The sequence below is a fragment of the Ovis canadensis genome, chromosome 1 (assembly GCF_042477335.2).
Source record: "Ovis canadensis isolate MfBH-ARS-UI-01 breed Bighorn chromosome 1, ARS-UI_OviCan_v2, whole genome shotgun sequence".
Lineage (NCBI taxonomy): Eukaryota > Metazoa > Chordata > Mammalia > Artiodactyla > Bovidae > Ovis > Ovis canadensis.
Window position 1 is genome coordinate 220176389 of NC_091245.1, and position 25771 is coordinate 220202159.

At 35.3% G+C, this 25771-nt stretch overlaps 1 protein-coding gene across 2 annotated transcripts in view; it reads right to left on the bottom strand.

The window, feature by feature from the left end:
• Positions 1-1341: 1341 nt before the first annotated feature.
• Positions 1342-25771, bottom strand: part of PRKCI (protein kinase C iota) — a 68321-nt gene continuing 43891 nt past the window's right edge. For both annotated transcript variants that reach the window (XM_069579955.1, XM_069579964.1), the window contains 12 exons: positions 24578-24632; positions 23513-23571; positions 20383-20559; positions 19842-19939; positions 19113-19199; positions 17049-17184; positions 11833-11920; positions 10606-10731; positions 9143-9222; positions 7398-7487; positions 6528-6643; positions 1342-3042 (listed from right to left, as the gene is read on the bottom strand). In XM_069579955.1, the coding sequence (XP_069436056.1) occupies positions 2955-3042; positions 6528-6643; positions 7398-7487; positions 9143-9222; positions 10606-10731; positions 11833-11920; positions 17049-17184; positions 19113-19199; positions 19842-19939; positions 20383-20559; positions 23513-23571; positions 24578-24632 (1200 nt within the window). In that variant the 3' untranslated portion in view covers positions 1342-2954. The remainder of the gene's footprint in view (positions 3043-6527; positions 6644-7397; positions 7488-9142; positions 9223-10605; positions 10732-11832; positions 11921-17048; positions 17185-19112; positions 19200-19841; positions 19940-20382; positions 20560-23512; positions 23572-24577; positions 24633-25771) is intronic.

A 25771-nucleotide genomic window follows, 5' to 3' on the forward strand; every position in this document is an offset into this window, starting at 1 on the left:
TCATGCTTGTTTATATAAGAACACTAGCTACAACTGAGAAAGGAGAAATTCTGGAACTCTAGAATAGATCACTGGAGAACATACTGTTCTGTTTAAATTTAGTTTTAAATTCAGTTTTAAAACTAGTTAAAATGCTCTCTCGTCATCTGATTTTTTACTAATTTGTTTTCCAACATAAGAGATGCATAGACGGGTGAGTTTAAAAATACACTGAACAATATTTTATGAATAAATGTCTACAATATGGCATGAGAACTCCCAAATTGCTGCTCTAAGTACAGCAAAATTCCAAACTCTAAAATTTTCATTTTTCTTCCTGAACCAATTTTGAATACACCTTGTTCTTACATAAAGCTCTGATACACTCCATAGAAAACATGCTCCAATCCCGATGAGTATTAAACATTTTATTTAAAGATTTTAAAGTAAAATTTTAAAAAAGGTACACAAATACAGATTACATTATACCAAGGCAGTATTCTACGTGACAAAAATCAAAACAAAAAAATTTATTGTAAGTAAATGTACAGGTACTAAACAAGCATAATACCTGAAATCCTTTTCAGGCTACATACACAGAAAATGATTCGACCACATACATGCTTATGTAAAACAAATTTTTTCTTAGAACACCAAAATTCCAACCATTCTGTCAACTGTCTTAGTCCCCTGGTGAGTATTTGAGACAACTTCTATGTAATATAAAAAGAACTGTCATGGCACATAAGGACTACAAAAAAAACAAAATACAGTTAAAAACACATTTGTAATGCAATTCTGTATAAAATATACACAGTAAATCTTAGTTTAAAAAAAATTAAAAAAAAAAAAAGGCCACCCTGAATAACAGTTAAAACCTCATCACAGAAAAACGTCTCATCATTTGTAACATTGATAGAAAACTGATAAATTTTTTTAGGAGATATCTAACTTGAAGTCAAATATTCAAAATTTATTTGAAATTACAGATAAGATAGTAACTATCTTACCCTTCTCAAAATGTTTTATCATGAATACTCTTTCTAATATAACTAAGGACAAAATAAAAGTAACTAAAAAAAAAAACTGCTTCTCAAACTGAGGTCCCGAGACCCAACAAAATTCTAAGGTGATTCCAACAATGTGCTTTTTATAACAAACTTACTAGGTGATTATTTCACATTCTAAAATTTGAGAACAAATGTCCTAAGGGAAATAGTACCATTTAAAAGCAAGATCACAAAGTATTTTCTGATATGTCAAAAATTTTTATGAATTTATGATTTGAAGTAAATACTGTTTTTTGTCCTAAAACAAGTTTCAGGTCTTAAGAGAAACATATATACTTCTTTTTTTTTTTTATTTTATTTTTATTTTTTTTTTTTATTTTTTTTACATATATACTTCTTAAATAAACATGTGAACCATATAAACATTTCCTTTGAGGTTTCACTGCTTTCAGACTTATTTAAAGAAAAGAGAGTAGTACATGGACAGAAACTTTGGAAAAATTACATTTCAAATGAAATGTAGCAACCCCGTCAAAAAAGAGACAATTTATTAAATGCCTACATATACTAAGCCATTTTAAATTTAAGACTAGGTATCTTTCCTAAAAGTTACATTTTACTAAGATTGGACATTTATAAGTCATTTAAATGATCATGCTTATTTCTTAAGTCCCTTTTCATAAAAAAATATTTAAAAATAAACAACAGGATACTATCATTGGCATCACTTTAAATAATAATTGTTAAGCACTAATATTAAAAACAATCTGAAGAACTCTGCCCCTGATATGTGTTCTACTCTGATTACATGTATTAGCTACTTAACTAAAACTCACTCAAGCAGTTGGAACTGTGATGAGTGTGAGTGTGTGTGCATATCCTGAACATTTATTCATGTTTATTCTTTCTTCCTGAATTTCACTGAAGGCTCCAAAACAGGATATGAAAGTATGGTCTGGGGAAAAAACAAGCGTGGTTAAGACACTATTTGGCATATAAATTATTTTCCTGTATATTGAATTACAAGGAAAAATTAGTATACATTCTGTGTCCATTGGATATTGGAGTGCTCTTACAAGTTTTTGGTAACAAGCTAGTGCTTCCTTATTTAGATCAAATCACAAAAAGAGACTGTGGGATTTACTTGCCAATAAAAAATAAATATTACCATTGCACTTTTGTGTGTCTAAGTTTTTATCTATATATATATATATATACTGAGAAGTGTTCCAATGAACAGAAGTCTGGGTTCTCTGAACTACATTAACATTCCAGTTACAGTTCCCACTGCAGGGACCAACTCTGAAGCTAACCCCTCACTATAAAAGAAATCACTTGAATCAGTTTTTCAAAGCCAGCCAGCCAATAATTTGGAATCTGGTTCTTAATAAAATGTGTCCATTCTCTTCCTCAGAAGAATCTGTATTCCTCAATTCTAAGCAAGCAACATCTTGTATTATTAATAATTGTTGCCTTAAAAATCCATAAGTTAATCTTCTAAGGCAATGACAGAATTTACAGCTGAATTTTTAAACATGAAGAACTCAGAAAGTAACAGGTAATATAACAAGCTGTATTTTGATTTACTCTTTTATTCCAAAATTAAATACTTAAATGACCTCATGAGGAGGTTTATGATATAACCCCACCATGTCCCTTAATGCAACAGACACTCTTTTTAGTGAGTATTTCCTTTGAACAAAAGAGACAACTTTATTATTCATCAGTAGGTTGCTGGATGACCAGTGTAACTAAATTTTGACACGACTGTCTGGAAAGTAGTTTCATTTTTTTCGTAGTTACACTGAGATGTAACCATTGACTCTTACAGCCAACAACAGAAGGTACTGAGTGTTTTTTCTGTAGGTGAAAAATATAAAATGGTTCATTGCATCCAGACTGGTAACAAGTTTATCCATGCATTAAATGCCAACACAAGCAAAATGCACAGTTGAGCAGGGAGGATCAGACGCATTCTTCTGCAGACATCAAGAGAGGATTAATGTACTCAAAACCTTCAAATTCAGACTGATCGATCTTCCTCACAATGTCACTGTTGAAAGAAAAATAATGTTCACCATCAAGATTTCTTTGATTTTTTTTACTTAAATGGTAAAATAAGATTAAAAATTAAAAATAAGGCTAATTTATAAGTTATGGGGGGAAAATCTACAAGTTTTTAGATTAACCCCCAAACATTTTCTAGAAGAATCAGCAGTACTGAAAATCAGAAAAGCCTTATAATCCCACGAGCAAGTTTGGAACCAAAAGGTAGTCCAAAACTGAAGACTGGGAATAAAAAAGGCACAAATGGTCACAATCTTAGGTAATCTTAATTTCTGACCTAAACAACATTCATAATTATAGGTGAACACCCAGGTCTGAATCAGCATGCAATTTAGTGGACTGTATAGGCCATAGGGTCACAAAGAGTCAGACACGATTGAGCAACTTTCACTTCAACAACCAGATGGAAGATGGTGAAGAGAAAGCCCAGAAGTTAACCAAAACGAAAAAACTGGAGGAAGTACTCTGAAAGATTCAGAGGGCCACCACAGGGAGGCAGTGGGTCACAGGGAGCAGAGAGGCTGGCATTCTGCTACACTGGGCTTCTAGTTAAGTATACAAGAGTATTACCATCAAATATTTCAGTACTTAAATGTACCTATCATACTGCAGAGAACAAAGTTACAAAGGATATGGCCCCTTCCTTCAAGAGGGAAGGTACTTCATACAACAAAACAGTACCTGCTAAGTCTCCTACACAACAGACTAAGCCCTGCTCTAACCACAGTTCTAAAGAAAAACGTGACTTCTACTTGGCAAAATCAAGAAAGGCAAAAAAAAAAAAAAAAAAGGCAGCATCATTCCACAAACACTAACTGAATGGAATTATGAAAGACTACAGTAAGTCTGGGGAAATATCAGTGATTTATTAGAGTTGGAGTGCAGGAATAGAAGGGTGTTGAGTGGCAGAGGATGCTGGAACGAAGGTAATGGCTAGCTCAAAGAAGCCAGTGATGTTAACACTAAAGAGGTCCATCTTGATCTATCAAAGGTCTGATTACATCTGAGAGAGCTCTGAAAGGTGGGGAAGATTTCAGCAGGTGAAAAGGAAGGAGGAATAGAGAGGAAATGTTAACAGCATGCCATCAGGGAGTGGTGGGTAACTGAGCCTGATGAAAACACGGCGCTTATGCTATAGTGAGAGATATGGCTAGAAAGTCACGCTCGAGCAGATGATGGGAGACGAATTACTCACCAAGGGGACAGATTTTACCTGCTAGGCAAGGCAGGAGTTTACTGAAGGGTTCTGATTAAAGGAGTTGGTACTTTGTATGTACTGAAAGGGTTGCAAAGTAAAGAAAGAGCCAATTAGAAATGACATAAGTGAGGAAGTAAAGGAAAAAGAGACAAGAACTTGGCAGCAGAAGGTATTATACAGCTTGGTAAGGAAAAGTTGGCCCCAACAACCACTGACTCAGATAACTGAATCTGAATAAAGGAATACATGGTGGTACGATGAGCAGAAAAGGATAAATAAAAACAAGGACCTGATTGTGAACAATTTACACTTCAGGTGTTTGAGGTGCTTATCTGACAAACTAGGAGAGAGTCTGAACTATTAAGGGGAAATGAAGCTCAGGGGAGATAACAGGGTGGTGGCTCAGAGCTTTAGAGACTATTGTTCATTTATTCTTTACAGCAACCTTGGAAAGTAGGCAATATGAGCAGACACAGGCTCAGAGAAGTTATGTAACTCAGACCCAGGGTACCCTGTCGGTAAGAGGCGGTGAGGGGATTCAAATTTCCATCTTTTGATTAAATCCAGTGCTCCTTCTAATACACACTGCTGTGAGAAATAATGACAAAAGGCACTATGCTAAGTACTACACATTCAAAAATAATCAAGGCTTACTGTCTACTAGTGTCTTTAGTCAACAATTATTTGCCAATTTAGCTGGGAGGCATTTAATAGCTGGTTTCCATGCTATGGGGCTGGCTGAAATCTCCAAGGTATAAACTGCATGTAGCAAAAAGAAGGCATCATGAATAGATGCATGGAGCATCCTAGTCTCAAGGGGACAGGGTAAATAAGACGACAAGTGGTTAAAGAGATAATGCAGAACCAGGATGGACAGCGCCAACTAAAGCAGGCCATCAGTGTCAGACGCTTTACAGACATGGGAGGAGACGGGGCAGATCAAAAAATGCTTTAAAATCTAGAAATTAAGAAGCCAATTCAACCTTTAAAAGCTTAAGGAGCAGGTTCAATTGTAAGAGGTTAAAGTGCTGGCAGCAAGAAAGTGTAAGACAGTCAATGTTGACTACTTTGAAGGAATTTAATAGAGACAGTGCTGATTTATTTTTCTTTTACCATAAGCATCTATTAACTATTTCTGAAAAAGCTTGTAGATGAAAAGAAGGTGAGAGAAAAATGTGGTGGCTCAAAGAAGTGGGGAAAATTACCGCATTTGAGCATATTTATAAGCAGAGAGAAGAAACTGGAAGAGAGAAATTAAGGGAGGTGAAGTAATGGGGATAACTGGCACAATGAATCCTGGAGGAAATGAAGGAAACAGATTGAGCAAAGTGGGAGGCTACCCCGTGCCTAAGAGGGACAGCCTTCCAAGAAGCAGGAAGCAGCAAAAGTTTGGACGAGTTAGAGAGCAATTCTGAGATGCAAGGCAGTCTGGTGATGGCTAGAAAGGGAGCAAGCTCACAGCAGGGAGGTCTCAACCCTGGCAGTCCACTCAAGGCAAGGTTAATCCACTTAGAGTGATGGAGGCAGGGGGGGAGGACGGAAGGCTTCTAAAATGTAGAGAGTTTGGAACAGCTGCGGTGAGGAATGTGATAAGAACTAACCAGATGTTAAAGTAAAATGACTGCCAAGTGGAAAGGGCTTCCATGACATGACAGAATGAATCGGTTAACAACAGCTGAAGGATCAAATATCCCCAAGTTATTCTAAGCCGTATCTTTAAGAGATATAAACACAACAAGTATGTCAGATCACTGCTGCCTGGGTCTGACACACTGGTGTAAGCTTTTTAAAAAGTAATTTGACAATACATATCAACAGCTTTAAAAACTTCATCCCCTTTGACCTAATTCCCCTTCTAGGAATCTATCTAAAGGTAATACTCAGGAACTCAGACCAAGATGGTCACTATCACAGTGGGAAGCAGCGCAGTGCAGTGCAAAGAGCACAGGCCTTAGTCAGACTTGGGTCTGAATCCTGGCTCTGTCAACTCACAGCTGCATAACCCTGCTCAATCTCTCTGAGCCTCAGTTTCCTCGTCTGTAAAATGAAGAGGACAACAATGAGGTCTGTAAGACTGCTGTGAGAATTAGAGACAACACGTGTTAGCCAAGTAGAAAATGACAAGTACTATTTTTACAACTGTATAATTCAAATGTCCTGCAACTGGATGATTAGGTAAAATAAGATAATCTGATCATGGAACACTGTGTAGTTATTAAAAAATGGGACTATCAAAGCACTTTAAAAATATTTCAGTCTACAGAAATACTTACTCATCATCAGGAGTGAGCTGGACAGGTTCATTAGTAAACTGAGAATCAAAGTTGTCCAAACCAAATTCCCCAGAAATATTTGGTTTAAACGGAGGTACCACCTGCTTTTGCTCCATCTAGAAGAGACATAATGGATGACAGCTCAAGCCCACATTCTTAGAAAAATTCCACCTCTGTGTTTCTCCTCTGTCCTCAGGTATTTCCCAGTCTTATTAAAGTGAGTCCCTGGGCCTGGTTCTACAATATTCATATGATGGAACTAATTTACAAATCTGAACACTGATGCAGGCCCCAGTACTACTACAACCTGCTCCATTAAATTAATATTCTAAGCTTTCACAGTTTTAAACGCTTTTTAAAAAGCACTTAGAATTTTGTTGTTTTCTGTCATTTAAAGTGCTTTTAAAACAACAAAATTCTGTAAAGCAATTATCCTTCAATTAAAAAATAAATAAAATTTTAAAAAAGCATTTTAGAGAGTGGTTTTAAGTTATTTAAGCTGTGATACACTGGTTTTTCAATATTCTTTTACATTAATAAATTTTGGCCCAAGAAAATAACGAAAACTAATATTGGAAGGACTGATGCTGAAGCTCCAATACTTTGGCCACCTGATACCAAGAGCCGATTCATTGCAAAAGACTCTGATGCTGGGAAAGATTGAGGGCAAGAGAAGGGGACAACAGAGGATGAGATGACTGGGTGGCATCACCAACTCAATGGACGTGAGTTTGAGCAAACTCTGGGAGACAGTGAAGGACAGGGAAGACTGGTGTGTTGCATTCCATGGGGTCACAAAGAGTCAGACAGGACTTAGCAACTGAACAACAACAACAACAACAATATATAAAACAATCAAAATTTACATACCATATCCCAATCAACATTTCGGAAGAATGGGTGTCCCTGAATATCAGCAAATCCTGTTTGTGGATGACAACCCAATCGTTCCTTTGGGTCCTATGGTGGAAATGTTTTAAGAGCTGGGTGAATACTCTGCTTCAGAATAAATCACCTCTGTGACCTGTGTTTTGTGTCTGTTATATGATACCTTTATATCTGAAATCAGAATGGTCTATCTTTCATTTCTAGAAAATATAACACTAGATACTCAAAGGAGTATCTGATGCTTGTGACAAGCAAGATTTCCTCACAGCTCTTCTCCAGCTATCCTTGTAACTCAAGTGGAGAGATGTCACCACACCTTGCTAAAGAAAAGTGGGAAGAAGACAGACAGCAGCAGAATTATTTGGGCAGCATCCAACTCTTTCTTTGACACGGGCTGGAGTGATACTCAAAACACACAAACCCCCGAACTTCACCAGTTTGTTTCTAGCTCAGTTTAAAAGCCCTGTGTCCAGTTATAGCAACAACCGTAATTTGTGTACAATAACGATACAACCATTATCTGAATCACTGGACTGAGAAGCAGCCTGCAAAGTATACAACTATCGTGAATGAGAACATGTTCCCATTTTCCTCTGTGGCAAAAGGCATTCTGCTTTGCATACTGACGCTTCTCAGCTTCATTTTTCACTGCGTTAAAGGTAAGGTTTCCAGTTTGAATCTTTCCTCACATAAAAGACTCATTTACAACAAGCTTGAATTTCTTATTTTATTAAAACTCATTATCTTATTTATCTCAGAAAATAAACGCACATCAACCTACTTTCTAACCTACCATTTATTTATAAATGAGATTTTTAAAGTAAGAGGATGGAAAACTGGTTGGTGGTGTGGAAAGAAACCTACATATTTGGTGTTAGAGTGTTATGAATAAGAATAATTCAGAGTTGTAATTTTAGATCCTAAAACTTTTCTAGGGACTTCCCCACTGGTCCAGTGGCTAAGACTCTGTGCTCCCAATGGAGGGGTCCTGGGTTCAATCCCTGGTCAGGGAACTAAGAGCCTACATGCTATAATTAAGACCCAGTGCAAGCAAATAAAATAAAGATATTAAAAAACAAATCTTCTAGCCTATCAACTGCAACAAACAATGACAGAATGCTGTTCAGATTTTTTAAAGAGACAGCACTTCAGCATTTTATTTTTTCTGAATATTATCTAATTATAGGGTTGTGATAAGAGAATTTACAGGGAACACTGCTGCACCAAGTACTGAATAAGTTAAAACATTCTATAATAATAATCTAAAGGAAACTGAAAAAATAGAGATGGAGGTGCAATTGAGGCTATCCCCAAAGATGCCGTTTTTCTCTAATTGAGCACATGGTATTTTTTGTTTACATTAAAAACACCACACGTATGAGCCCACACACTCTGGAGCCTATGCTCTATAACAAGAGCAGCTCTGAGTGCCACAATCAGACAAGAGTCCATGCACCGCAGTGAAGACCCAGCACAGCCAAAAAATAAACAAAACAAACACCATATGTAATATAAAGCTAGGGGTAAACTATACTGGCAGAATGGAAAGGACCACACATCTCAGGGTCTCATTCTGTCAAGGTACCCTTTGGTGAAGAGACAAGTTCCAGATCTAATGGAAAAATTATACACTTTGATGTTTTGGAATTTTATGTCGCCTGAAACTCTCCTTACCAGTGCCATTTGTATAGAGAGAAATCACTAACGATTTTATGTACAATTTATACCTTGTTGAGGAAGCTCTTCAGAACACTTGCAGCTTTTACAGATAAAGAACGCGGTATGCGAATTTGTTTTTCCAAAATAACTAGGAAGATAAAATATACAGCATTATTATAATTAACTTTTACAGGGGTTTCATCTTTATATTTTTATTATAAGATATTTAAGGCATTCCTGCAGGAAAAAATAGACATTACAAACACTATCTAAGCATCTTGTGTACCTTTCCAGTCCCAGACCTTTCCTTCCTACTCAGACAGCCTCTACTCTGAACAGTTTTGATCACTACATGCGTAGGTTCTATTCTTTGACTACCTTACTGTGTCTGTTGCCTTATCTGTAAAACTGGAATAAAAAGAATACCTGATTCATAGGGGTGTTGCTGTTGTTTTCTATTCAGTTGCTAAGTCGTGTCCGACTCTTTTGAATCCCCATAGACTGCAGCCAGGCTCCTCTGTCCATGGGATTATTGAGGCAAGAATACTGGAGTGGGTTGCCATGCCCTCCTCCAGGGGGTCTTCCTGACCCAGGGATGGAACCTGCATCTCCTGCATCGGCAGGCAGATTCTTTACCACTGAGCCACCAAGGAAGCCCTCATAGGAGGGTTATAAGGCTTAAACAGATTAGTATCTGTAAAATGTGTGGCATGCATTACTATATTCAATTGTATTAGACTTTGCCAAATTATTTTCCCAAGTTGTCATGTCAGTTTTCACTCCATCCACCAGAGTTCCAGTTGCTTCATATCCTCACCAGCACTGTTATTAACCCTTACTAGTACTGGTGTCGTCAGACTTTAAAATTTTTGCCAAATGTGTAAGTATGAGATGGAAGCCCATTAATTTTTAATGTGCACACCCCTAATTAAGGAGGTTAAAAGTCTTTCGAGGTTTTCACAGCAAGCTAGATTTCCTATTACATGCAATATCTATTCATTTTCTGTGATGGCCTTACTCATTAAATGTAGAATTTTATGGCAATTTTTACACTTCTCTGGACGGTGTGTTTGGGGTCCTTGTGCTTGTCTGCTTGTTTCTGTTCTGTTCAGTTCTTTGTATTTCCAACTGCGGAGCTTCTTTCCTTCACCTTTTGATCCTTTTTATCTCCTTAAACTCTGCCTTTTCCTATTACTGCTCTTGGATTTATGCACTCAGCATTGTAGCACAGGTGAAAAGACTGCCCTCTCCAGCCACACAGTTCCTTCCTCCAATCTCTGTGATGTACAATCTGAAGTCACCTCTTTGCTGTTTCTGAGTATGAGCAGGCAACTGGCAAATGGGACCAAAAACTAAGCAGTAGTAATGATAGATCAAAACAACAAAAACAAACTCAGAGCCTCATGTGTTCAGGGGTATACTGTCCAGATTATTCTTCCTCTTTCTTACTAGAAAGTAATAACTATAGCTGTCTTCATTCATGCCTTAGGATGGGTTATTCACAGAGACTCTGTAAAATACTGCAAATTACCTTGAAAAAGATAATCCTCTGTGTTTTGATCAGGGTTATCGGAGCTCCCAACAATATCAAATGGAGACCTTCCTGCCATCATCTCAAACATTAGTACTCCAAGAGCCCACCAGTCGACACTGAAACCTTCAAAATGAAATTTTAAAGCAATAAATTATCCATTCCACATTCTAAAATGTCAGTAATTTGAGATTAATTTTATTACATAATTTAAAAAATAGACATAATGAAAAAGTAAACTTGAAATACATTATAATGATCATGGCAGGCATCGAGGATTACAAGAACATTTCACTTATCAAAGAAGGGAGGTAACTAAACGATAACTTTAAAATATAGAAAATGAAACACAAGTTTCTCTTCCCGTTGGTTACACTAAGCTGCAGAGACTAATATGTCTATGCCAAGTTATACAATTATCCTGCACAGTTTGTCCCACCAAATATGTTTGTAATTATAGACTCAACAGCCTGCCTCTAATACTTTGTTTTGAGGACATAATTAAATTGTATTTGAAATAACCTTGCTTGGTGTGAAACTTGATCTTCTGCTACCTGATTAAAGATCCTGAAAGGACTTTGGAACCAGATTATAAGCAGCTATCAGAAATAGCCATCCTCCCTTACAACTGCTGAAATCAAAGGGCCAGAACCCAAAGGGCCAAATGTTTTCTTAAGATAAACACAACTTCTGGTTTTTGAAAGCAGGGAATCTTTCCTCCATCTTTCAGATTCCTGGGGGAAATACCCCAGGAAATCTGAACAATCTTACAGAAGTTTATGATTCTGAAATTACCTGGTTGATTAAATCCCAACTCTGCCACTTTCCTGCTACATGACCTTGGGCAAGTTATTTAATGTTTTTGTCTACCAGTTTCCTCGTTTGTAAAATGTCAATTAATTGTGCTTATCTCATAGGATTATTAAGAGAATTAGATTAACTTAGTTAATATATGCAACCTGCTTGGCATAGTGCCAGTACTCTTAAGTGCTTGCCATATTCAAATTGGCAAATACTATCAAATACTATTGGCAAATACTATTCAAATACTATCAAAGTCCCACTGTTTCTGATTTCAGAATTTGGAGTTTTTACTAGGTTTTAAGATGATCAAGAAAGTTTATGTTAATAAGTGCAGTACTGAAATACTACAGTATACTGTAATGCAGTTGGTATCACATCTAACCACTCTTCCATCACATCGCCAAAATACCACCAAATTATTACCATAATCTTCTCCTCTTAAGATTTCAGGAGCGATGTAATTAGGAGTACCACAGAAAGTGCTAGTTGTATCTCCTGGCCGTAATCCTTCCTTTTATTTAAAAAAAGAAAGAAAGAAAGAAAGAAAATAATAAGATGCAAAATTTGTTTTAAATTAACCTCTTTTATTTCATTTTCATATAAGATTAGCATCCATAGGTAGTATATTGAGCTTAAATAAAATATCACTAGCACAGCTGCTTTTATTATTAAAACCACAGGTTGCTACTAAATACCTTAAAGAAAACTTGACCTCATTAGATATAGTAGAATTCAATTAAGATAAAAACTGCATTCAAAATAATTTATATTCAAGTAAAATTATAATATAAAAATGTAAATTGCATGAATCAAAGGAAGCATATTTTATGCAGAAAAGCTTTTAAATCCCACTTCCTAGTACAACCACGACTGGCATTATGTTGTTTCCCTTCTGGTCGTTTCTCCTAAGTCACACATTTATTGGTTTTGTATTCTAATAGCTACAGGGTAGAGGAAATTAAGGTAGAACACACTAACATGAACAAATAGAGAAACTACACAACAACAAATGAACAATCACCAAGAAGCTAAAACAAACTAGAATATAGCTAACAACACAGCCTCAGAATACAACTAGTAAAAAAGAACAAAATAATTCAGAGGATTTCAGAATCTCTGCTATTGTCTGAATGTTTATGTGCCCCTGACACATGGTGGTAACCTAATGTGACAGCTCTGGGAGGTGGGGCCTCTGGGGAGGTGATCAGGTCCTGAGGTTGGAGCCCCTGATGAGATTCATGTTCTTATAAGAGAAAGAGCTAGCTCTCTGTCTGTCTCCTCACCATGTGAGGATACAATGGGAGATAGTCATCTGCAAAGCAGGAAGGGTACCTTCAGACCCCAAATCTTCCAGAACCTTGATCGTGGACTTCTCAATCTCCAGAACCATAAGAAATAAATGTTTGTTGTTTAAGCCACCTAACCTATGGTACCCTGTAACAGCAGCCCAGACTGATAGTACAATCCCCAATCATGAAGGTGATTTTTAAAACATCTATATATACTTAAAAAAAAAAAAAGAAAGATCATACAAACAAAAAATTAGTAAGCAGAGGGAGAGTTGAACAAAAGCTAAAGTTTAAAATATGTATAGTATATACACATACAGAATACATATATGTGTGTGTATGTGTGGGAAAAGGGAAAAGGAGGGAGACAGAGACTTCTTACATGCAAAACAGAGATTAAATATCCTTTCTAAAGTACATTTGGGATAGTGAACAAATACAAAGCATAAAGGAAATTTCAACATATTTCAAAGCACTATTATCATTCAGACTATTCTCTGATCAAAAGGAAATTAAATAAGAAATCAACAATAGGAAGACAGTCTACCCAAATAGCCAAAACAACTTTGAGAAAGAAGAACAAAGCTAGGGGAATCATGTTACCTAACTTCAGATTATACTACAAAGCTAAAGTAATGAACAGTGTGGTACTGGCACAAAAAAAATCAATGGGACAGAAATAGAAAGTCCAGAAATAAACCAAGCATTTATGGTTAATTATTCTATGACAAAGGAGGCAAGAATATGCAATGGAAAAAAGATAGTTTCTTCAATGAGTGGTTTTGGGAAAACTGGACAGCTGGATGTAAAAGAATAAAACTAGAACATTTTCTCCTACCATACACAAAAATAAAATAAAAACAGATTAAAGACCTAAATGTTATGACTGGAAACCACAAAACTCCTAAAAGAAAACACAGGCAGGACCTGCTTTGCTATATACTGTACCAATATGTCTATTTTTTTATCTGTCTCCTAAGCCAAAGAAAACAAAAGCAAAACTAAACAAATGGGACCTAATCAAACTTAAAGTTTCTGCATAGCAAAGGAAACCATTTATAAAATACTACTAGAATACTACTCAGCCACAAAAAGGAATGAGATTTTGCCATAAACAACAACATGTATGGACTTGGAAGGTTCTATGTTTAGTGAAATAAGTCACACAGAGAAACAAATACTGCATGCTATCACTTATATGTGGAATTTTAAAAATAAAACTAATGAATATAATAAAACAACAAATCGGACTCACAGATACAGAGAATAAGCGAGTGGCTATCAGTGGTGTGAGTGAAGTGGCAAAGTAGAGGCAGGGGATTAAGGGGTACAATCTACCAAGTATAAAATAAATAAACTACAAGGATATATTATACAGCACAGGGATTATAGTCCACATTTTATAACTATAAATGGAGTACAATCTTTAAAAACTGTGAATCATGATGTACAGTTGAAATATATAATACTATAAATCAACCACATCTCAATTAAAATGAAAAACAATAAAAGTCTAAATAAAAACTGAATAATACTAAATACACAATTAAACATCTGCTTTTTTTTACTTTGTAAGTATGTAATTTCCCATGTAATTGCAGATTTCCTATTATTAATGACAACAAAATTCAACTCAACATATGTACCTAGAATTTAACCATTTCCCTATTGTTAAATTACATGGTACAAAATTGCAAACAAAAAGAGGGAGAAAATACAGACTAGATATCAAGTTGTCTTCCCATTCTTGTCTGACATATCCAGCTTCAGCTTCTTAGAGACAACCACTGTTATATGAGGTTATTAGGAATTCCTGCAGAGATATTCCTGGTATGGGGTATGTATTTTTCTTCAGATTTTATACTATCACATATAATATGAATATAAATATTTAGAAGAAATACTTAGTAATATATAGTGACTTCAAGGGTTTTTTAAGATCCCTAACAGGGGTATTGGAGAAGGAAAGGCAACCCACTCCAATGTTCTTGCCTGGAGAATCCCAGGGATGGGGGAGCCTGGTGGGCTTCCGTCTATGGGATTGCACAGAGTCGGACACGACTGAAGTGACTTAGCAGCAGCAACAAGGGTACATATGTTATTTTTATATATAGGCATACCATGGAGATACTGCAGTTTGGTTTCAGATCCCAACAATAAAGTAGATATCACAATAAGTGAAGTCACATGAATATTTTTGATTTTCCAGTACACGTAAAAATTATGTGTACACTACACTGTAATCCATTAAATGTGCAACAGCATCATGTCTAAAAACAAAATGTATACCTTAACTAAAAGATACTTTAAACATAATATTGTAAATCAAATATATTTCAATAAAATTTTTAAAAAATTTTTATTGCTAAAAAATGTTAACCATCATCTAACAACACAGGGTTGCCACAATCTTCAATTTGTAAAAAACGCAGTATCAGTGCAGCACAGTATGAATGGGATTTAAGTTGTTTTATATTAATGGCAATGGCTTGACATACAGTGATGGTTTATGACATGCACTTGCAAGGTTAGAGTCAGAGGCAGTCTGTTAACCTGTAAAAGAGCTGTACTAAATCATTCAGCTTTGGACTGGATATCTGAATGTAGGTCTATCAGCCAAATTATAGCATAAAATAGATATTATTATGAAATCCCCGTGCTGATAAAAAATAATTGGAGGCACATCAATTTATAAAATAGCTAAAGTTTTCAGTCAATTAAAAAATCAATATTCATAAAATATTTCAAACATAACTCTGAAGATGTTAACTGCAGTTTTCATATGCTTCCAGTCATCACTATTCTCTGCATTCCTTATATAAAACCATCTAGTGAGAAACTGAAGAAATTAAATAAACCTAAAGAAACCATTTCTGGAAAAACTATGGAAAAAATCTTAGTGTTTTAGATTTCCCAAAGAATAATTATAAGGAAGAAAAATTCATCCAATATTTGCCTAAGGTCAGACTTTAGGCAAGTTTAAATACTGACTCTTAAGTCATAAGATAGGAACATTCCAATTTCCAGGGGACTTATTTCCCACAAGCTTTAACACTGAGTGTAAATGTGTTAGGTTGGAAAAGAGACAAAGTACTGTTGGTAAGGTCTCTGAACACAAGTTCAAATTCTGGGATCATTCCCTGCTAATAATATTAAACAATTCCTGGAGAAGGAGGCAGAAAAGGAGGTAAGTGGAACAACCAATTTAAAGAACTACTGAAAAAAAAAAACCTCTAGAAGATTTATCAAAGATCTTGATTAAATTGATTGAGGCTCTCTGGAAAGAATGAGAGTATGTAACAAACCAGTATTATTTTTCATTAAGAGTACCAAAAGATCAAGTAATAAGTTTTCTTTAACATCTTCTAGGCAAAACAGGATGCTCAAAGTTCTTTGAATAAAAGAGTCAGGCTGGGATTTCCCTGGTAGTCCACCTGCCAATGTAGGGCACACAGGTTCGAGCCCTGGTCCGGGAGGATTCTACATGCCACTGGGCAACTGAGCCCCTGCAACACAATTACTGAGCCCAGGCGCCTAGAGCCTGTGCTCCAGAAGAGAAGCCACCACAATGAGAAGCCCGTGCACTGCAACTAGAGAAAGCCTGTGTGCAGCAACAAAGACCCAGTGCGGCCAAACATAAATTTCAAAAAATTTATTAAAAAAAAAAAGAGGCAGGCCCTAGAGGCACTTCCCTTAGGTGAATGGGGAAAAGCAGTTCACACATCCACATCCACAGGCTTGCTACCACATTTACCGTGCGAAGAAAGTTCTGTCTTGGTTATTTTGACAAGGAGAGTAGTCCCCTGAACATTTTCTGAAAAAAGACTGGAACTTTAAATGAAACACTGTTACAAAATAAATAAAACACTCAGAAATAAAGGACATGTCCTGAGAATATCTAAAATTCTTAAGTTCGCTCTATCGTCAGATATTTATGTCAGATATTTAAATATGAAAGAATGTTAGATTCCCTGGGAAAATCTTGAGTGCATTATAAAGAGTCACAATCAAAAGGCAAAAGCTTGGAAGATGATATGCAAGGTGTTGTGCTAAAGTCTGGGATTGTAGATAGTATTTACCTACAGATTTTATATAATAGTAGCACGACTTTCAAGATAAAAAAATATAGACAATAAAAAGAAGTGAACTTTTACAGCACATGTAACTTCATAGAAAATGTGGAATTTCATAAACGGATAGGAGATCAGTACAGCCATCTCTGTTTAGGATATTTTTTGCCATTTTAGCACAAAGTAGCAACAATTTCCCCAGTTTTGAATGTAAAGTTATTCGACCAAAACAATTTCCTGAGCTGCTGAGATCTTCTCAATAACTAGAAACGTCCCTCACCTTACACATGCCGTAGTCAGTGAGTTTAATGTGTCCTTCAGAGTCCAGCAACACATTGTCCAATTTCAAATCTCTATAAATTATCCCTCGTTCATGAAGATAATTTAATGCTAGACTGATTTCTGCAGAGTAAAATCTAAAATAAAATGGAAAATTAACTCATTTGATTCAAGTTTTTAAACTGTGGTAAGTTTCTAGAGGAAGGTATTTAAATCCTACTTCCATCTGCAAATCAGAACATCAAAATCACGTCAAAAGATTTTTTCCCTCCCAATGTTTTCAGAAATAATACCAAAACACAAAGTGAGGCGCCACTTTAAAATAGCTGAGCCCCAAACACAATTATAAAAGTTCCAGTCTAAATTAAACCCATACTTTTCATAAAGTTTAATTTGAACGTCTCAAGCAGGATTCCTAATCTGGGTCCTTGGATGGACTTCAGAATGTCCACACTCCTACAACTGGATACAAAGTTGTATGGACATCTTCTATAGTTTCCATAGTTTTCATCACTTCTCTAAGGGACAAATGACCTTCCAAAAGGCTAAGAACCATTGATTGGTCAAAAATGAAAAGAATACTGAAAGCTGGCTACTCAAATAATAAAACCCACACCAAAATTCTAAAAACTGAGTTAAATTATTCTACAACAGGAAGACATTTTCAGAACTGCCACCAACTCATTGGTGATAGGAAAATTTTTGACCTGAATAAAGCTGCTTTGGTGAGTATTATCATGATCATGTTTGGAAATGTGTGATACACACCTTCTAGCTACTTAATTCTAAAAACAAGGAATTTGAGCCCTTATCCTGTATCTGGTTCCTACAAAAGCAAAGATGGTATAAAACCAGAATGGGTACTTTAATAAAATAAAAACTAGGCTACTTTCCCTCAGTCCAGCTGAACAAACAGGGAACAAATACTGGCTATATCCACAATTCAAAATATCATCTGTGGCTTTGCTATGAAGGGTGACCATTTGGTAAAGCTGAAATAAATAATGAACATACAGTAAATTAAACAACAAGATAGATTAATATACTTTACATCTTCCTATAAAACTGAAGGCTATTAACTCTTTTTGATAAGAAATATCAATGAACAGCAAGATTTCCACTAAATAAGTTATTTTTTTAAAATGAGTCTCCAACCTTTGTTAAATACACATACAAACTCACTTGCTTCCTTTTGGCATTACTCTCGTGAAGTGCAGAAGGGTAGAATTATTTCTAATTATGAGTAAAAAACAAAACAAAATATGGCACTGACGGATTAAACTTCTTATCCAAGGCCATGATCCTTCCCCACCAAAGTCCTCGAAAAACTATTTACTATCTTGTATAATAATATCAAATTAAGGGCACTAAACAAATGATATTTAATACTCTTTCTCTTATTAATCAACATATATGGAGTAAGAGAGGGGAATGCCAAAGGCAGAATAATTCAGAAACTATAACTATGGAAGAACAGTCCGAATTACATCATAGGTTAAGAGGAATTGTTTCATTACACTCAAGTATATATGAACAATAACCTTTATTCTATTTTATTTCATTTTATTGGCTGTGCTGTGAGGCATGCCAGAGGGATCTTAGTTCCCTGGGATTGAACCCATGCCCCCGGCATTAAGGGCGCAGAGTCTTAACCACTGGACCGCCAGGGAAGTCCCAACAATCATCTTCTAACGAAAAACTGTCAGAGATCATTGCATAATAAGATTAATATGTTTATATATTCATTCATTATTTCAGTGGCTGATACTGAATAGGCAAAATATTTGAAAATAATTGAGCTTAGTCGACTGAAGGCTTCCCCTTGAATACTGTTTATACCTCTCAACTGCTTATAATTAGATTATTCTATATGTAATATATAATGCTATATATATAATATTAAAATGTAAATTAATTTTCAGCTCAGCCTCTACATAACTTACAGAGAATTAGTTGGAATCAAAATAAATGATTTATCTACTGTTTTCAACCACCGACATGCAAAAAGTCCCAGAACTACTCCTACCAAAATCCAACACAAAGAAACAATAAACACAAAACTTACCTGGCATGCTCTTCAGGAAGTTTTCTTTGTCGTTGCATATGAAACATTAAATCTCCTCCATTAACATACTCTATAACAAAGAACAATCTAAAACACAGGAGAGAACACGTGAAACCAAGATCCAAAATAAGGCTGTGTTCACGTCTGCAGTTTAAACACTACAGAGACCAGTCACAGTACAGAGAGCTCTACAAGATAAACCCTTAACAAATATTCCAGGAATTTGGTGGAAACAAAGGGTGACTGGAGGAGAAAGCTGTTTAACCACAGAGGATACAAGAAAGTAAACCAGAAAGATAGTAATTTTGTAACTTGCTACTTTCATTCTGGAGTAGTGCCACTTACAATCCAGAACTCCCACCCCAATCCAATTTTAGAATGTGCAGTATAAGTCATTTCCAATCGTCATTTAAAGTGAAAGAAGTTAGGATTTACCACCTAATTAAACTCTAGGAAATTTTAAGCCCTAAAACTAGAATTTTGGTGATATTTAAAAGGTTGGATATCTACTTTCTCCTGTCATAATTCTGACTTTTTTTTGGTGTAAAGCAGGTAATTTCCTAATGCTGATCCAACAGGAGTTGCCAGCAATTATAAACACAGTACTGTTGTGTCTCCATGTGATTTCCACTTCAGGAATTACTGTAAAATAGGTTCTTACTGTATAATAGACCAAAATGTTCTTATTGTGTCAAACCCAGGAATCATTCCATTATCTTTCAATCTTACCTGCTTTCTGTCTGAAAGCAAGAATGCAGCCCAACAAGAAAAGGATGATTGGACGCCTGTTCAAAAACATGTTTCTCTGTCTGTACCCAGTCAATATCCTATTTTAAAATATGAAGGAAATTTATGTCAAACTAGAATGACAGTATCAAAACTATGGCAAATTTGTTCTTAGTAATTCTATTACCATAAATGCAACTATTGACTAACTGGGCTAAACATCAGAAACATCGATAATCATGAAATAATAATTTATATACAAAGAGAAACTACTACCCAGCAAATCTTTCGATATTATTAAAGAGTCTAGCAAACTTTTACAAAGCTCAAGTACTCTCCCTTGATAATAATATGGTTTGATGTTTATTTTTTTAAATCTAATAATCATCAGACAACTTTAAATATATCATATATTAAGCAGTCTGAAGCATGTATTTAGAAAAGCACACTAAAACAGTAAGGCACAAACACTGACATTTTTTCTGATATCATACACTTAAGCCAATGTAATAGTTTAGAGGCAATAAAACATCGTTGTGCTCACCTCATCATCATTGACAAGCTCTTTTTTCACAACTTTCATTGCATAAATACGATCTGTTTTTTTTAATCGCACCAACAGTACTTTAGCATAACTTCCTCTTCCTATTACTCGGAGCAAATCAAAATCCTGAAGACCTAAACTGGAAGAAGCTTTGCCGCTTTCCCTGGTGTTCATTGCCTGTTGAGAACATTTATATCAAAGAGCTATACCTGAAGTATTTTGCATAACACAATATACTTCTAGCACCCAGATACACCTGTAAGATTTGTAAATATTTTCTGATTTAAATTCTTAATTATTTTCTTATATCAACCCAAATGATACAATCGCACTACTTAAGAGATAGGATAAATTCATGAGTTGAGATCAGAGGGGTGGTGTTTGGAATGGAGAAGAAGCTGAAACCTGAGAAACTTTAAAAGATGTCTTTAAAAGAATCTGATAACTTTGGGGTATGGAGGCAATGAAGATAGAAGCATAAAAAAAAAGACACTAACTTTGGTGACCAGGAGATTGGAGACATCACTGATAGAAAAAGAAAGTGTGCACACAGGATAAGATTGGCAGAGTTGATGAGATAATGAGCTCAGTTTTTCACACTGAAGTTAGAAGTTACAAGTGAGACATCAAGATGAGTCAGCTAGGAGCTTAATGTATGAAAGCTGAGTTAAAACTATACGCAGAAAGCAAGCATGAGGCAGCTCAGCTAATGTAAAACATTCTTATTTACACAATATCAAGGCTCCTTTGGAATGACAGCCCTGTAATTCATTCAGAACCAGAAACTTAGGCTTCTGATTCTTCACAAAGAAGACGAAAGATAATCTTTTATTAGATGCCTGCAAAATTGTCAGCATACAACCAACAGATGTACGCATGAGAATTAAGTGTGAATTCTCTGAAGTAAAGTATATAAACAAAAGCAAGGAGCAACTTTCAGAAAGAAACTAGTAAGCACCAATGCGGGCGGGGGGGGGGGGGGGGCGGATTATGAAAACTGAAGGAGAATGATGATTCAAAAGAAAATGTAGAAATAATAATCTGACTTGGGAAACAAGGATAAATAAAAAGGAGTGAAAAAAACCAGATTAGGGCAGATTAAGAATGCAGAAAATGGTAAAAAAAGATAAAACAATGTATAGACTAAGTATGGTTAATAGGAAACCATAAAAGAATCAAATGGAGTGAAGGTAACAGTTTCTTCACATAAACAATACTAAGTCTGAATGAAATGACAGAAGCCAGAAAACAGTGGAATGTCACCTTTTAAAGGGCCTAAACCCCTCTCACTCCCGATGTTCTATAATCCTAAAGCCTGTAAAAATACCCTTCAAAATGAAAGTGAAATAAACACATTTTCAAAAAAACAAAAAATAAAGAAATCCATCACTAGTTGTTCTCACTAAAGGAAACACTGAGTTTTTCAGGAAGATGATCTCATACGGAAGCAGACACACAGGAAGGACACAGAACAAAAAGAATAAGATGTGGATAAACTAAAGCAAGGACTGACTGTTCAAAAACACTAACACACACATGCAGAATTTTAAAATAGGACAGAAAAGGCACTAAAGGCAAGAAGTGAGCATGAGTGAATTTAAAGTGCCCTAAGGTCCTTGCATATTCTGGAAAATGGTAAACATATTATTAATAATCTGTATTGAATTTAAGTAAGTTAAGGGTGTAAGATGCAATCCCTAGAACAACCAGTAATAAAACAGCAAAAGAATGTCAAACAAACTAAAAGAGATACAAGAAACTGAGATAGGAGACTAAATAGGTAACCAACAGATGTGCTTCAAAACAGTGCAGGAGTGAGGGAAGTCAAAGTCGCTTAGTATGTCCGACTCTTTTTGACCCCATGGACTACAGCCTGCCAAACGCCTCTGTCCATGAAATTCTCCAGGCCAGAATACTGGAGTGGGTAGCCGTTTCCTTCTCCAGGGGATCTTTCCAACCCAGGGATCAAACCCAGGTTTCCCACGTTGCAGGCAGATTCTTTACTATCTGAGCCACCAGAGAAGCCCAAGAATACTGGAGTGGGTTGCCATTCCCTTCTTCAGGGGATCTTCCTGACCCAGGATTGAACATGGGTCTCCTGCCTTTCAGGCAGATTCTTTACCATCTAAGCCACAGGGAGTGAGAGTAGCTGGTAGACAAAACATGTACAGACAATTGTTTTAACTGGGTAATGGACACAGGGGGTTGTTATAGTATTCTGTTTACTTTTACTGATACTTGACATTTTCCGTAATAAAAAGGTAACCCAGAGTAAAACATAATACACTTATCAAACAATGGAAAGAGAAGGAACCCGCCTGCCAGTGCAGGAGATATAAGACATGGGTTTGATCCCTAGGTGGGGAAGATCCCCTGGAGGGCATGGCACCCAGTATTCTTGCCTGGAGACTCTCAGGGACAGAGGAGCCAGGTGGGCTACAGTTCGTAGGGTCGCAAAGAGTCGGACACAACTGATGCGACTTAGCACAGCACAACCCAGTATACTAGTTTAAACCTTTTGTGGCCAGAAGTATATAAAGTTGAAAAACCTGAAAAAGAAAGGGATAAACACATGTGGACACAACTAGAAAAGATTAAAAAAGGTTGTTTCTCAGAAGTCAAAGTGGGAGTGAAACGTGTGAGGCATGCTAAATCTTACCATAAGCTTTTTAAAAAAAATTGGTTATTAATCACTTTAATTCAAAATTTTAAATTAAACTGTTTAAAAAACTGATAAACTGTTTAACTGTCAGAAAAAAGATGGGCAGTTAAGATGTTTAATTATTTATACTTCAAATAAACCATTAGTCCATAAAATGGAAGGATCGAGATTTTAAACAATACTACCAAGTATTTTGAAACACCATTCTTAAGTATATTATAATTTTTAGATTACGCTACCTTAAAATGAAAATAAGTTATCCCACCACACCAGACTATTTAATTTAAATGATTTTAGTAATTTAATTAACAAAGTAAATCAGAATAAAACTCTAGAATCATTAAAAATCATCCCTGTATTTTTCTAGTATGACCTAAAATTTAAGCAAGTCAATCTGTCACGTTTTTAAAGTGTCACATGTTATTAAAAAGCTGATGACATAATATACCATAAGACTAATTATCTTACCTCCTTTTCTTCACCAACTTGGTCCAAACTCTCATGACTTGAAGGATTATACGGAATTACTAAAAACCCAATCCCAAACATTAAAAAAAAAAAAAAAAAGAAAAACACAGTACACATTAACTAAGTTAATCAAAATTTTTTCATTTAATTTTTCTTACTTTTTAATTTTCAATAATTGTTCATCATTTAAAACTGAATATCTGTCCTATTAATAACAGATTATACATAAATATCAGTTAACTTCTAATCTCTAATGAGGGTAAAGAGAATGAACCAATCAATAGCCACTACTGATTTTAACAAACACTTTTGCTATTTTAAAATATATTTTTCTTCTTTACAAATTCCTTTTAAAAAGGTAACCCTCTAAACCCTATTTAATTATATTAGTATGACTGAGACATAAGAGACGGAGGGTCTCCAGTTTAGACTAGATTGGACTCTAGGCTTCTATTCCTTAAAGCAGCTGGGGCCAAAAAGCCTACATTTCATATAACTAGCTTCTTCCATGAAGAAGATGCCACATTCTGTCCTTCTAGAAAAAGTCCCTTTTTCTTGATTCACCCCACATCAGGCTGCTATGTCCCATGTAATTGCTCTCCAAATTTCTCAGAGACATACTAAAGGTTTTGTATCTACTAGACATTTGAACTCAAACGATCTTTTTTGAATTTTCTATACAGCATCTCTGTATCTTTTACATCATTTCTTCATCTCATAATAGAGTTTTATTTTAAAATGTCACTTGAATAGAGTCAACAGTCCACAAAATCAATATGTCTTCATTATTGAAAAAAAATAGATTTGGTATATGAAGAGGTCTCAAAGAATTTTATCGGAATTAAAGAAAACAGTCATTTGTTATAGTTTACATAGCTGTCTTTTTAAAATGCCAAACATATATGTTAAATACTGTGATTGATGTTAAATCCCCAAACTATGGTTACTTAGCTTTTATTTGGGAAGAATCTAAATGCCTTTACATTTAGGGGAAAGAGTCACATAAAGAAGTCTTTAGGTGACACTTTGCTAATGAGCAACGGTTTGCGCCACTGTCATCCTTACCTGTCTGTGCATGGTCTGAGTGCATGGATGACTGGTCCATGGGCATCAGTGGTTCCTACAATCATTTCCAAAGACACAGTAACTTAGTGGACTCTTTTTAAATAGCAATACTTCCATAAATCCAGGAACAATATCATTTTGATGAGACATAGCATATTAAAATTTAAATTTGAAATGTAACTTAGTAAGGATTATATTACTATATACAATTTATTTTTCATTGTATTACATGAAACAATACAACATTCCTGTGAATGAGGTGATGCCACATTTTACAGATTGCAGAAAAAAAACAAAATTAATTTCAGTCCCTTTTAAATCCTTCTGCATTTATGAACTCACACAAGTCATTCCATTGACTAAGAATACTCAAGAATATATCAGTAATCTGGATAAATTTTTTTCACAATTTCTGGCTTTCTGCTGCTTGTTAAGATTGGCTTTCAACCTCTCTAACCATAAAGCCATTTGTAAACTTATATGAACTAGCTAAAAAATGCTACTACCAATGAGCTACCAGTGAAAACCTACTTTCACAACGTCCAGAGTAGGTACTAAGAATAAATATGTTATAATCATTCTAAAACAGTGGTCCCCAACCTTTTTGGCACCAGGGACTGATTTTGTGGAATACAATTTTTTCACAGACCCAGTGTGTGAGGGTTTTGGGATGATTCAAGCTCATCACATTTATTGTGCACTTTATTTCTATTAATATTACATCAGCTCCACCTCAGATCATCAGGCATTAGATCAGGCATTAGGAGCCTGGGGACCCCTGTTTAAAAGATAACTCAGAAAGACAAATGCAGATCTTTTTTAAAATGCTCATCTTTTAATCCAGTAATTCTACTTCTGCAGCCTTAAGGAAATAATAAGATTTATCTACCAGGAAGTTCACTATGATTTTCCTTATAGGAAAATTTGGAAAACAACTCAAATGTTCAATCATGGGGAACTGGTTAAATAAATTATGGTAAAGACGCAAAAAAAAGTGCTTAAAAAATGATAAATATATAGGTATAGAAAGATGAACAAAATATATTGTTCAGCAAGAAAAATGGGTTAGAAAACAGTAAACACAAAGTCTTATTTTTGTTAAAAAGTATGTAAAAGAACAAGACATAAAAACATTATATGCTTTTTGATGGATAAACACACCACCTTCTATGAAGTAATCTCAAAACAACTCAC